This window comes from Microtus pennsylvanicus, chromosome 2 (genome assembly GCF_037038515.1).
Source record: "Microtus pennsylvanicus isolate mMicPen1 chromosome 2, mMicPen1.hap1, whole genome shotgun sequence".
Taxonomy (NCBI): domain Eukaryota; kingdom Metazoa; phylum Chordata; class Mammalia; order Rodentia; family Cricetidae; genus Microtus; species Microtus pennsylvanicus.
Window position 1 is genome coordinate 108669701 of NC_134580.1, and position 12501 is coordinate 108682201.

Here is a 12501-nt window from a genome sequence, read left to right on the forward strand (position 1 = left end):
TCCATAGTATCGACATTTGAGAACTGGGGCTGAGGCTTAGGGCAATAAGAGAAGGCAGAGAAAAGGGTGGATACAGCAACCAACTCCAGCCCTGCAGTTTGAGGCAGCCATCAAGGAGGGACAGGAGCGGGGGAGGCTTCATATAAGCAAGGAGAATGGTTTCTGTGAAGTTTACTGAACACTCCTGCTAGCCTAGAGTGTCCATAAGTAAGGGACTCAAGAGAGCCTCACACTATGCAGTAGCTCCTGTTAGCTGGGCCCCGCCCCAGCCCGGGTCATAATGGACTCCTCTGAGGGATGGTGGGCTGAGTGAAGGTGAGATTGGGACCTGGCTGCCAGGCTGTCCTGGGCACAGCAGGAAGCATCATGACTTAGGCGGCTCTGCCCAAAGGTAAGTCCTAGGCCCCAGTTCAAACCCCAATCCTGCCTGTGCTGGTATCCTCCTAACCCCTGCAACCCTACCTATCCTGAGGTCCTGGGCATCTCCAGAGCTGCCCCTGCAGCTGGCCTGGCCCTGTCCACAGGTGCACCAGCCGTGATGCAGCAGCCACGAGTGGAGACGGATATCATCGGGGCTGGCGAGGGACCCCAGCGGGCAGTGCCCTGGTCAGCCTGGGTCACCCGTCAGGACTGGGTGCGCTGGTGGGCATGCCACTTGCCCCGGAGCTGGTCTCAGTGGTGGAATACATCAGGTTGGCGGCAACCTCTACAGCATATGCTATGGGGTCTGGAGGGGATACTCTACCTGCTGCTGTCCCTGATGTTATGTCATGCCCTCTTCACCACGGGCTCCTACCTGCTGAGCTCCCTGTGGCCTGTGGTGGCTGTGGTGTGGAGCCACCTGCTGCCAGCTATCCTGCTGCTGGTACTCAGTGCCCTGCCGGCTCTGCTCTTCGCGGCCTCCTTCCTGCTGCTCTTCTCCACGTTGCTGAGCCTCGTGGGCCTCCTTACCTCCATGACTCACCCAGGCTATGCTCAGGACTTGGACCAATAGAAGGGCAACCCCATCTTACTGCCTGTGTCTGTTGAGCCCCGGCCAAAGGCCTGAGTCCTGTGGGGAGGGAGGGCAGTGGAACCCCTCAGTTCTCAAACCCCCGATCACAAGCACATGTGGGGGCCTGGCATCTGGGCCATCTAACTTAAACTCATGTTGGTGTCATGGACAGGACAAATGGTTTAGCCAAGGACAAGAGCTTGACCAAGCCCCTGAGAACACCCATACAGAAGTGGTAACGTCCGTCACTTGGTCTCCCAGGCAGCTTCTTTTTGTCCTGCCACCTCAGCCTTTCCTGCTTCAGGCTTCCTGGGTGTTTCCACTTGCATAACCCTGGTCTTATCACTCTGTACATTTGTCAAGGATCCTCTCTCTCTGCTTCCAGGAGGAGAATAGAAGACTCTGGAATGGGCCTTACTGAAAGATAGATAGATAGGGGTGGTCCTGGTCCAAAACCATGGGGACCCCACCTCACTCAACTCCCAGAAATGAAAAATAAGCCAATCATCAGTCATCGTAGTAAGTTTCGTGTGTGTGTGTGTGTGTGTGTGTGTGCGCACGCGCATGCTAGAGATTGAACCCAAGGCTTTGTGCATCCGCATACACTCCACCCCTACACACATACGGAGCCTCCAGATCTGTTATGAAAGAACAAGTCCCTTTTAAGACACCCACAGTTTGGCCAATTCATTATTTCTGAACCTCAGTGTTAAGTGTGTTTCATTTTTTCATAGGATTATTATGATCCAAAGTTAGTATCTATTTACAAAATACTTTGTTTTGTTTTCGAGACAGGATCTCATGAAGCCTGGGATGGCTTTAAATTTACTATTTAACTAAGGATGACTTTAAATTTCTGATCCTATTGCCTCCACCTCTAGAGACCTGGGATTAAAATTTGTGCCACCATGCCTGGTTTTATGAAAAATACTTTGTAAGGCCAAAAAGCAGTTAAGCTGTTTTGGCTTCAAGAACATTCTTCAAGTTCAAAAGGCCTTTTGATCCAGAAGCTTGATGACGGAGCAAGTTTCTCTAGGAGTCCAGAGAAATTCTCTGTCATAGATAGACTCTCAGCCCTAAAATAGCTAGCACAGGATGGATGGTGTGGACCAAATGCAGAAGGCTGTGTCACACAACCTCAAACTAGGCAAATAGTGAACTATACTTGTGCAATGCTTGGGGTTGGAGCCTGGTGCCAGGAAAGGCTTACAAAACTGTGTGAGTAGGAAAATAACTCAGGGATTTCCAAAACTGATCAAGCAAGTTGCTCACATCCCAGAAGGTTTTGGATCATCCATACTTCCTCGGAGTGTGGTTTCTATGATGACCCTACCAAAAAAATTTTGAGCATTAGTTACCAGATAAGGTGACAGGCATGTTAGATAGTTTGCCCACAGCCAGGGCCCAACTAACAGTCTTTATCCATGCCCGACCCCCTACCCATTCCCTGCTGCTTCCCAACTCTATTTTATACCTAACCTTAAAATCTCTGCTTCAGAAGCTCTAGGCCAAAAAACTCTCCTGCCACCCATACACTCGTGCACCTTAAATCATGGTTCACTTTGGCCAAAACCTGCTATAGTTTGGAACTCTGTATGTTATTGGTTAGACATCTCTAGTTTCAGTGTCTAAAATCCCAAACCAGCCCTTCTTTTTCTTTGTAGTTCCCCCTGCAATAGGACCATGTGTCAAGGCAAGACATGGAGATGCTGTTATTCTTGTGGTTACTATGCTGTAAGCCTAGTCCTGTCACATTCTTGCTCCATGGATCTCTCTCTCTCTCTCTCTTCTCTCTCTCTCTCTCTCTCTCTCTCTCTCTCTCTCTCTCTCTCTCTCTCTCTCTCTCTCTCACACACACACACACACACACACAGACACAGACACACACACACTCACACACATACTCACACACACACAGAGCCACATATACACACACCCCTCATGTAGTTCAGACTGTCCTCAAACTCACTATGTAACTGAGGATGATCTTGAACTTCTGATCCTCTTGCTCTTACCTCCCAAGGGCTGGGATTACAAGGATGTGCCACCATGCCTGGTTTATTTGGTACTGGTGATCAAACTCAAGGTTCCCTGCATCTTAGGCAAGTATTCTACCAACTGAGCTACATTCCTAGCCCCGATAGGTCTTTCTAAACTTCATTTTCTACATGAACATAAAACAGACACTCAACTTGGGGCATTAGGCTTGCAAGGTGAAGTGCCTGAACTAGCCCCTAACACCACTATATACACATGCATACATACATATGTCCATACGTATGTACATACACTGTGACTATTTTGTCAGGATCAGGACAGCAACTCCTCAGTGTCAAGGCCAGGCTGTTTGAGTCCCAGATCACTCTAACAGGTGACTAAGGAGAAATCCACATTAGAGATGAAGCTAAGTACTAGTGATGTCATAAGTCAAATGTGTCTAGTTATCTAGATATCTGGAGGGCTGGGACTTCAGAGTAGTCTGTGGTGGGAATAGAGACTAAGAAACCTAGCCTGGATCTTTTACTAATCTAGCCAGGGACATCACTCCAGAGACCTGGTACCATTCTAATTAAGGGGAGAGGAGGTTTTAACCAAGAACCATATGCACAGGATGGCAGGGAACACAGTGCAGGTGAGAATACAAAAGGCCTTTCCCCTCCCCTCACATCAAAATACATCTTCCACCCTCCTGACCTGCTGGTGTGGGGTAGGGCGATGCAGTGAAACTGGCAAGCAGATGGGCGATCCTTACCACATGGGACACTCATCCTATAACCCAGAAAAGAAATGAATTCTCGCAGAGGTTTTCGGGGAGTGAGGGAGAGCTCAATCTTCAAAATGTGGTCCCAGGAAGAGCAGTATAGTCATCCCTTAGCTCTTCAGAGCTATAGAGACTCTGTGGGGGCTGAAGAGATGGCTCGGCAGTTAAGAACACTTGCTGCTCTTTCAAGAGGATCCTGGTTCTGTCCCCAGAGCCCACATGTCAGCTCACAACCACCCGTAACTTTAGTTCCTGGAGATCTGATGCCCCTCCTCCTCTGTGGGCACCAGGCACCCATGTGGTGCAGATGCATGCAAGCACTCATTCATGCACTTGAAATAAAACTTAACAGCAAAAAGTAGACTCTCAGGGGCTAAGGATGCGGCTCATTTGGTAGTGTTAGCCCAGCATTCAGCCTTGATCTCCAGCACTACACAGTTCTTGCCTAGTTCTTGCCTATAGTCCTGTCTACCACTTGGGAGATGAAGAACTAAAGTACAAGGCCTTCCTCAGCGAGTTTGAAGCCAGGTTGGATTACATGAGACCACGTCTAGAAAGAAAAAAGCAAACACTCCCTGCCCCCCCAAATCAAATTTGACAGCTCCATCTTAGGCCTGCTAAGCTAGAGCCTGCATTTTAAACCCCATAAGGCGACAGGTGTCTGAGAGGCACTGCACTGGACATACGGTTGAGGATTTCACTGTGCTGTTGTTGGGGGGCAAGGAGATAGGAAGGGCAACGCATGGGGATGGAAGCAACCGGAGCAGTCGTGAGATCTTAGTATGAAATACAGTTCTCGTGGCATGCATTTAAAACGTATAGAGGCACAATTATATTTCTTTTTGCATGAAAACAAGGCAAGAAACAGAATGGCGCGCATGACTAGCGCCGGGCAAATGGGAGTGGGATTTAATGTGAGACACCTTGCAGCAAAGAAAAAACAGTTTCAACATAATTCCGGAAATTCCTATAATGTATGCAAAGCCATCCACTTTAAATGATTTTAAAATACAACCTGATGGAGAATGGGAATGCTGGTGTCAAAGTGTTCTAAGCCTTTCCAGTTGGGACAAGAGGAAAGAGGAGTCCCAACTGACCTGATGTCCTGGACCACTGGATGAATATTTTTGCCTGCCCTTCCTCGTCTCATCTACAGTTTTTTTTTCCATGGAATTGGCATAAGGGGCTGGGATCCACCAGTGGTTTTAGCCAAATAAACCCATCAGGCATGGCTTAGTTGATTCACACCAACACAGTATCCTGATACTGAGTGTGTGTGTGTGTGTGTGTGTATCCAATACAACCTTTCTCTCACTGCCTCATGGTCCAGGGTGAAAAGAGGAACAGTCTGGACCTAGAAGGGCCTCTAAAGATGGTCAGAGGGGAAATGCATGTGTCTAGGTCCTCACGGATGAGCATGCCTGACTGAGCGGGACTGACAGGAAAGAGGTCCCTAGAAACAGGAAGACAAGCAGCACCTGGGAAACTTTACAGGCTCACTATTCTAAGACTAGACTCTAGAGGACGTGCTCAAGGGTGACTGGCCCTTGGCCAAAGGGAGGAGTGAGGAAGCCTCGGCATCCAGGTCTTGGAAGCGACCTGTGAAGCGACAGAAGGAGGCCCAGAGTCGAGAGTGACCACTGGTAGGCATGCTCAGATGTACTCAAGGGCAGAGGCAGGGACAATCACTAGCATAGGGGTGTGTCCTGAATTGCTTGGCAGACACCTGCAATTCTAGGTGGTGTCCTCTGGAAACCCTGTCAGGCTAGGGGCAGAGGAGTCATGAGGGCAGCTGACAAGCACTGAGGTGAACTGATGTGTAGAAGGGCCTGACATTGATAAAGTCCCACGCTCAGCCTGGGATACAAAGGCCATGAGCATCCCGTGGAGTGATAACCGTCCTGGACCAGGGAGAGCCCCAAAATCCCAGCAAGGGGAGTATGGTGATCAGTGTAGCAATGCATGCACCCCGGTGAAGATCTGTAGTTCTGGCCATGAAAGGTCGGCCTTGGCTAGGGTCTCCCAGGGAAGCAGGATTCCGCAGGCTTGGACCCAGCCTTAGGGTGAGCGGGGCAAAACTTGGGGGCCATGGAGACATAGCAGGTCTAGTATCACCAGAGTGACAGTTTTGTTGCCTCCTCATCTACTTTCCTAAATCTCCAGCTTGGCTACCCCAGCAAGAGAAAACCAAGACTGGGAGGGCTCGCTGATGACAATCCTGAGAGGGCCAACTGCCTTGGTGAGAATCTGGATACGATTAACTCTGTAAAATTTTTTGGGGGCGGAGTCAACATTTCCATTTATGTTTTGCAATGAAACCTTTGCTTCCTTTATACTGATATCTCTCAAGTATTTTTAGGGCAAGGAATGCGGCTCAGTGGCAGAGCCTGGCTGATGGGTGATGTCCAAGGTTTGAGTCCCGGTACTGCAATAAAACAGTTTTAAACGAGATTTGTTTAACATCTGTTATTTCTACCACAGTTTCTCCCCTGCCATCAAATGTCAGGCCCCCAAATAAAATGGGAGACAGTGGTGTACGCATCAGTAATTCCTGCTGTATGCCTGCATGCACAGAGGCCTCAGGAACACCAGCTGTGTCCTATGAGACAGGAGCTCTCATAGCCTGAGTTGTCCATTAGGCTAGAACAGCTAGCCAGCCAGCCCCAGGCATCTGCCTGTCTCGGCCCCAGCAGCACTGGATTCAAGTGGGCACCACAATACTCAGCATTCTTACGTGAGTTCTGGGAATTAAACTGATCCTTAAGCACTTCACCTACTGAGCCCAACAGTTTACGCTTTAAAATAACCAAGTAGTATTCTAACGAGTGGTATACTCAGTTTATCAATTCTCCTGTTGATGGATGGACATGAGTCATTTTCAGCTGTTGAAATTGCAATGGTGAAGTCTTCCTATGAGCATGTTTTCATTTTGTCTGGGTAAACACTTCAAGATGAAGTAGCCGGATCATATAGACCATCTTTCCTGCATTAGCCATTCCAGCAGCAAATGGTGCTACCTCTTATAGTCTGTATTTGCCTCTTTTCCAGTGGCTGAAAATGTTGAACATCTTTTGATCTGTTTCTTTACAATCTGTCTTTTTTCCTTAAGTGTTCAAACTGTTTGCATTCCCTTAAATTTACTGGGTGTTTTTTTTTTAATCCTAGATACATGTCTTTTATCAGATAGTAAGATTTGTAAAGACATTCTCCCCAGCTACGGCTTGCCTTCTCTTAACAGCTTTTGGGAGAACAGGCATTTTACATTTTAATGAAATACACTATAATGAACTACACTTGTGAATTGTCGTGTGTTGTTTGAGCTCATGGAGAAGCTGGCTCTGGAAGCAGGGTTGCCTCTCCCCACACCCATTTGGGACCCAAGCAAGTTTGTCTCAAAGTTTCTTCCAATTTCCCCTTGTCTGAGGGTGGACTGACCTCTAATTTCTGTGACATGGAGGGAGAGAAGTTACCAAACTGCCCAACATTGTATCTGCTCCACATTGAGGTGGCCTGGATCAGGGAGATCCCCCAAAGGGCAGCGTGGGGGGGAATATGGTGCTCAATGTAGCAGTGCGCGCGCACACACACACACCCACACACAGAGAGAGAGAGAGAGAGAGAGAGAGAGAGAGAGAGAGAGAGAGAGAGAGAGAGAGAGAGAGAGGATATGTGGCTCTGGCTGTGAAAGGTCAGCCTTGGCTAGGGTCTCCCAGGGGATTGAGATTCCATCTAGGAGGCAAACTATTTAATAGAGGTTACTAATGCTTATCCATGTCATAAAAAATGAAAATTCAGTCATGGGAAGCTCATTTATGGAGAGAATGTTCAATTGGGTATTCTGATGGCCTGCCTCAACTTTCCCCACTTGGTTTCTGCTGGATGTTGCGCCTGACTTGATGACATTACCTCTGTTGCTATTTGTTTTATTTGGATGCCCACCCAAGGAAACACACTGTTCTGCCTAGGATTCTTGCTTTTGGGAATGCCAGCTGGCTGACTTGAGGCTTCCTCAGTATATTTCTGCTTGGTGTTTTGAGCATCCAGTTTGATGGTTAGCTTTCATTTGCTCGTTCACTCCCCCCACCCCATCCCTGCCCCTCCCCTCGAGACAGGGTCTTTCTATTTAGTCCTGGCTGTCCTGAAACTCACATAAGTTATGTAGAACCAGGTTGGCCTCAAACTCACAGAGATCCTTCTGCCTTTACCTGGCAAGTGCCGGGGTTAAAGGCATGCTACCTGGGTTAGCTGATCTCTCTTGTACTTCTCTCTTATTTTTTTGTTCTTTGAGACAAGGTTTCTCTGTAGCTTTGGAGCCTGTCCTGGAACTCCCTCTGTAGACCAGGCTGGCCTCATACATCACCACCACCATTTATTCTTCTAAATTACTTTTTATTACTTTCTGTGTATGGTGTTTTGTCTGCATGTATGTCTGTACACATATGCTGTTCTCTTGTCCACAAAGGCCAGCAGAGGGAGAAGAGGGCATGGGATCCCTTGGAACTGGAGTCACAGCTGTGAGTCACCCCGTGGGTGCTGGAAACTGAGCACAGAATCTCTAGAGGAGCAGCCAGTGCTCTTAAACACTGAGCTCCTCTCCAGCCTGCTACTTATTCTTCTGCTTTGGTTTCCTATAGAGTAATAAACTGTCACTCAAAATTGAAAATACAGCTATCAGAGATCATTCTCTGGACTTTATGGCGCAACAGCATATCAAAATGTTATTTTATGGGCTTGGCTTGATGCCACATGCCTTTAGTCCCAGCACTCAGGCAGGCAGATCTCTGTGAGTCTGAGGTCAGTCTGGTCTACATAGCGAGTTTCAGAGCAGGTAGGACTGCATAGAGAGTCCCTGTCTCTAAAAAACTAAAATAAGAAAGCTATGGATTATACTTTTGATGTTATATCTAGAACATCTTTGTTACCTAACAACAGGCTACAGCTATTTTCCCTAGATTTGTAACTTTAAGTTTTACATTTTGGGTTTTGAGCTGTATTTACATGGTATGAATTGCAAACTGAAATGCATTTTCCTCCGGTGACTATGCAGTGATTTCTTCACTTTCTAAGTCTATCCTCTACTAACTCGCCTTTAAAGTTTTTATTTTATCCTTTGTGTGTAGGGGTGTTTTGCCTGCATGGATGTCTTATTTGCACTTGTGTGCCTGGTGCTCACAGAGGCTAGAAGGAATTCCTGGAACTGGAGCTACAAATGGTAGTGGGCCACCCTGTGGGTGCTGGGAACTGAGCCCAGGTGCTCTAGAAGAGCAGCCAGTGCTTTTAACCTCTGGAACAGACAGTTGTGAGCTGCCATGTGAGTGCTGGGAATTGAACCTGAGTCCTCTGGAAGAGCAACCATTGCTCTTAACTGCTGAGCCATCTCTCCAGCCCTCTAGACCACAGATCTGTGCCTGTCTCTACCCTCTGAATGTAGTTTTGTTAACTAGCTATTCTAGATCCTTTGCTTCATATCAAACTTTAGAATTACTTTGTTAACGTTTGCAAAATTGTTTGTAGCTTGGCTATGATTCTATTGAATATCTAGACCAATTTGAAGAAATTATTTTTTTAAAAGGTGACGGGTTTTGTTGTCTTTGTTTCATTTTGGTATTGCCTTTTTGGTTTTTCAGACACCTCTAGCTGTCCTGGAACTTGTATGTCTGGCCTCATAGTCAGAGATCCATCTGCCTTCGTCTCCCGCGTGCTGGGATTAAAGGCGTACACCACCACTTCCGGTTCAAAAAAATTAACATTTAGTGTGTGTGTCCATAGATGTGGAGGCCAGAGTACAACTTGAGGAAATCTGTTCTTTCCTTTCACCATTGTTAGGTCTCAGGCTGTCCAAATATCCAGAAATGAGCTCAGCATGGACTATAGGAGGATTTCTGGCAGAGTAAAACTAACATTCCTCAGGAATTTATCAAGCTGGTTCCTGTCTACCAGGAGTCATTTCCCTTACCTCTGGGAGAAGGGGCACATGGTTCCATTGACATGCACCTACGACTGCATATCAAAGCCCATGCTGGCCTCCAGACTCCCACAGTCCCTAGTTACAAGCACTTGCTATGTATTTCAAACCTCCCAACACTAGCCTCCTGGCCCTTTCCTCCCCCAGCCACTCACCCCTTATAAGGGTCATCATGCTCCGCTGTTCCTGCACTGTCTGGCTCTTCTCGCCACTCATCTGCTTGCTCTCCCTATGCTCTAGTTTCTATGTCTGCTTAGCTCGACTACTCCCTCCCACTCTCCTGATTCCCTAGTCCTGGCCATGTCCAGTCTGCAGGCCACCTTTAGTCTGTTTTCTCTCAAAGTCTTCCAGATGCCTCTGGCTGTTTTCTCATATCTACAATAAGAACCGTAACCATATCGTGGAGTGGTCGTGCCAGCAGTTTCCTTACTTTTTCTCTTATATTTTGAGACAAAGTCTTCCTGTGTGCACAGTAACTAACTTGCTAAATTCACATAATACTTGGATTTCCTTTAAAGTAATTTTCATTAGACTTTTTACATAGACAATCCTGCTATCTGCCAGTAAGTCTTCTTTCTGTCCAATCTCTATGACTTTTACTTAGATCCCCTGTGCAATGACTGGGACTTCCAATACAACACTGAACAGAAATGGAGAAAGTGGATATACTTTCTGATCTTCGGGGGAAAGCATCCAGTCTCTTTTGTCAGTATGATGTTAACTGGGAGTTTTTCGTTTTATTACTTTTAATTTTTATGTGTATTTTGCCTGTACATATATCTGTGCACCATGTGTGTGCCTGGTACCCTGGGACTAGAATTACAGCTGGTTGTGAGCCACTATGTGGTTACTGGGAATCAAACCCAAGTCCTCTGAAGAACAGCCAGTGGTCTTAACCATTGAGCCATCTATACAGCCCTCATTTTGCTATTTTTCATCCATTCATTGGCTGGAAACAAAATTTCTTAACTGGGTAAAGGTCATTCATCAAAAACCTATAGTAACCTAAACTATGTTTAATGGTGAAGATTTGAAACAATTTCTTTTGAATAAAGATTTGGTTAAACAGTCTGGGGAGATGGCTCAGTTGGCGCGAGGCTTACCCCTAGCACCCATTGTAAGCCAGGCATGCTGGAATGTTTCTGCTATCCCAGCATGGTGATGGGATGCAGGGTAGGAGGGCAGAGAGGAGAGGATCCCTGAAGCTGATGGGGGGAAGCCAATGAGCTAATCAGTGAGCTACAGATTTAGTCAGCGTCCCTGTCACAATAGAGGAAGACACCTAATGCTGACTCCTAACTCTAACTCCCAAATGCAAATACACAGTGTCTGTGCACCCACATACACAATTCTTTTTAATTAAAAAAAATCCAGTCATAGGTGACTAAAAAACAGCTCCATATCTTTGCTTGCATAAGCAAAGGGTGCGACGTGGAAGTTTGATCTAGTCTGGTGGGTGTGATTGCCTTTGGGTAGTGGAGCTTCAGAGCTTTCGGGTGCTACACATATTTTACAAGGACACATCTTAAACATCAATTCAAAGATTGGAATGATTTTTAAATCCTACTCATTTGGTTGAGTGAAAAAGTCCAATTAAAAAGAATGCCTATCAAATGATTCTATTCATATAAAAATCCTAGCAGATGGTACCAATGGCTGCTTGGAGACTAACGTAGTGAAATATGGGGAAGTTGTAGGCAGGGAGAAGAGGGAGAAAGTATAAGATAATTTGGTTACCCTGATGGTGACAACAATCTTACGGATGCACTTACCAAACTGTGCACTTTAAATATCTCCATCACATCTAATAGCTATTTAACTTCTACTTCCTTGTGATGAGAAAGGATATACTTTCACAATTTTATGTCTGGATGTATTTCAGCACGATGTACATACACTCTCCATAACCGGGGAGCGCTTTTATTGGAAATCTTTCAGTTCATTAAATTATCTAGGGAAAAAAAACCCTAGTAGTTTCACTTTCTTAAAAGAACTTTGGGTTAGTTCAATCCCCAGCACTGACGCCAGGAAGCTCACAAACTGCCTCAGACCTCCCCCTGCGCACACACATGTGCACACACTCTCTCTCGCACACACACACACACACAAGAACTTTGGGTCATGGAGGTAGATCCGTGGGTAAAGGGGCTTGCTGCACGAGCCTGACAACCCGAATTCAATCCTTGGATCCCGCATAAAGGTGAAAGGACTCCAAAGTGGTCCTCTGATCTCCACATGTGCTGTAGCACACCGCTCCCCTTCAACACACACACACACACACACACACACACTAGTTAAGCAGTCCCCCCCCCCAGAGTACACACAGTGTACTGCTTTTCAGTAGTATCTTCGAATGGAATGGACCTATCCTTCAAAAAGCATGGTTCTGTGAACGAGGCAGTGAGAATCAATGGTTCTGGAGACAATGAAAATTAAGTTCTGTCCTGATTAGCCAACAGTGGGCCTTTCTATTGGGGCAACTTAAGCTTTTAATCATTTTTATACCTTAAAACAGAGTCCAGGAAATAACTGAAATGTAAGTTCATGTATAAGGCTATTTCTTAACTTTTCAATTGTATGACAACCAAAATTAAATCTCTTTATCCTATTTTTAGGATAGACTTTTAAAGTGTGAGTGTATATCTTACTTCAAAAAACTTTAAAAGAATGTAAGGTAATTTTTTACAAAGGGGTTGTGGCATGGAAAGTCTGAGTAAATATAGGGCAGAAATTAGAAGATAGGAAGAATGCAGACAATATTAAGCATGCCTGTCTTGAGGT

General features: G+C 46.1%; 1 protein-coding gene across 1 annotated transcript; it reads left to right on the forward strand.

Moving 5' to 3' along the window:
* The first annotated feature begins 538 nt into the window (after positions 1–538).
* Positions 539–994, forward strand: Tmem239 (transmembrane protein 239). The gene has a single exon (XM_075963830.1). The coding sequence runs from the start codon at positions 539–541 to the stop codon at positions 992–994; it is 456 nt and encodes a 151-aa protein (XP_075819945.1).
* The last annotated feature ends 11507 nt before the right edge of the window (positions 995–12501 follow it).

Excerpts from the sequence above, each read along its gene's own strand:
- Tmem239 (XM_075963830.1), top strand. The coding sequence starts at position 539 with ATGCAGCAGCCACGAGTGGAGACGGATATCATCGGGGCTGGCGAGGGA.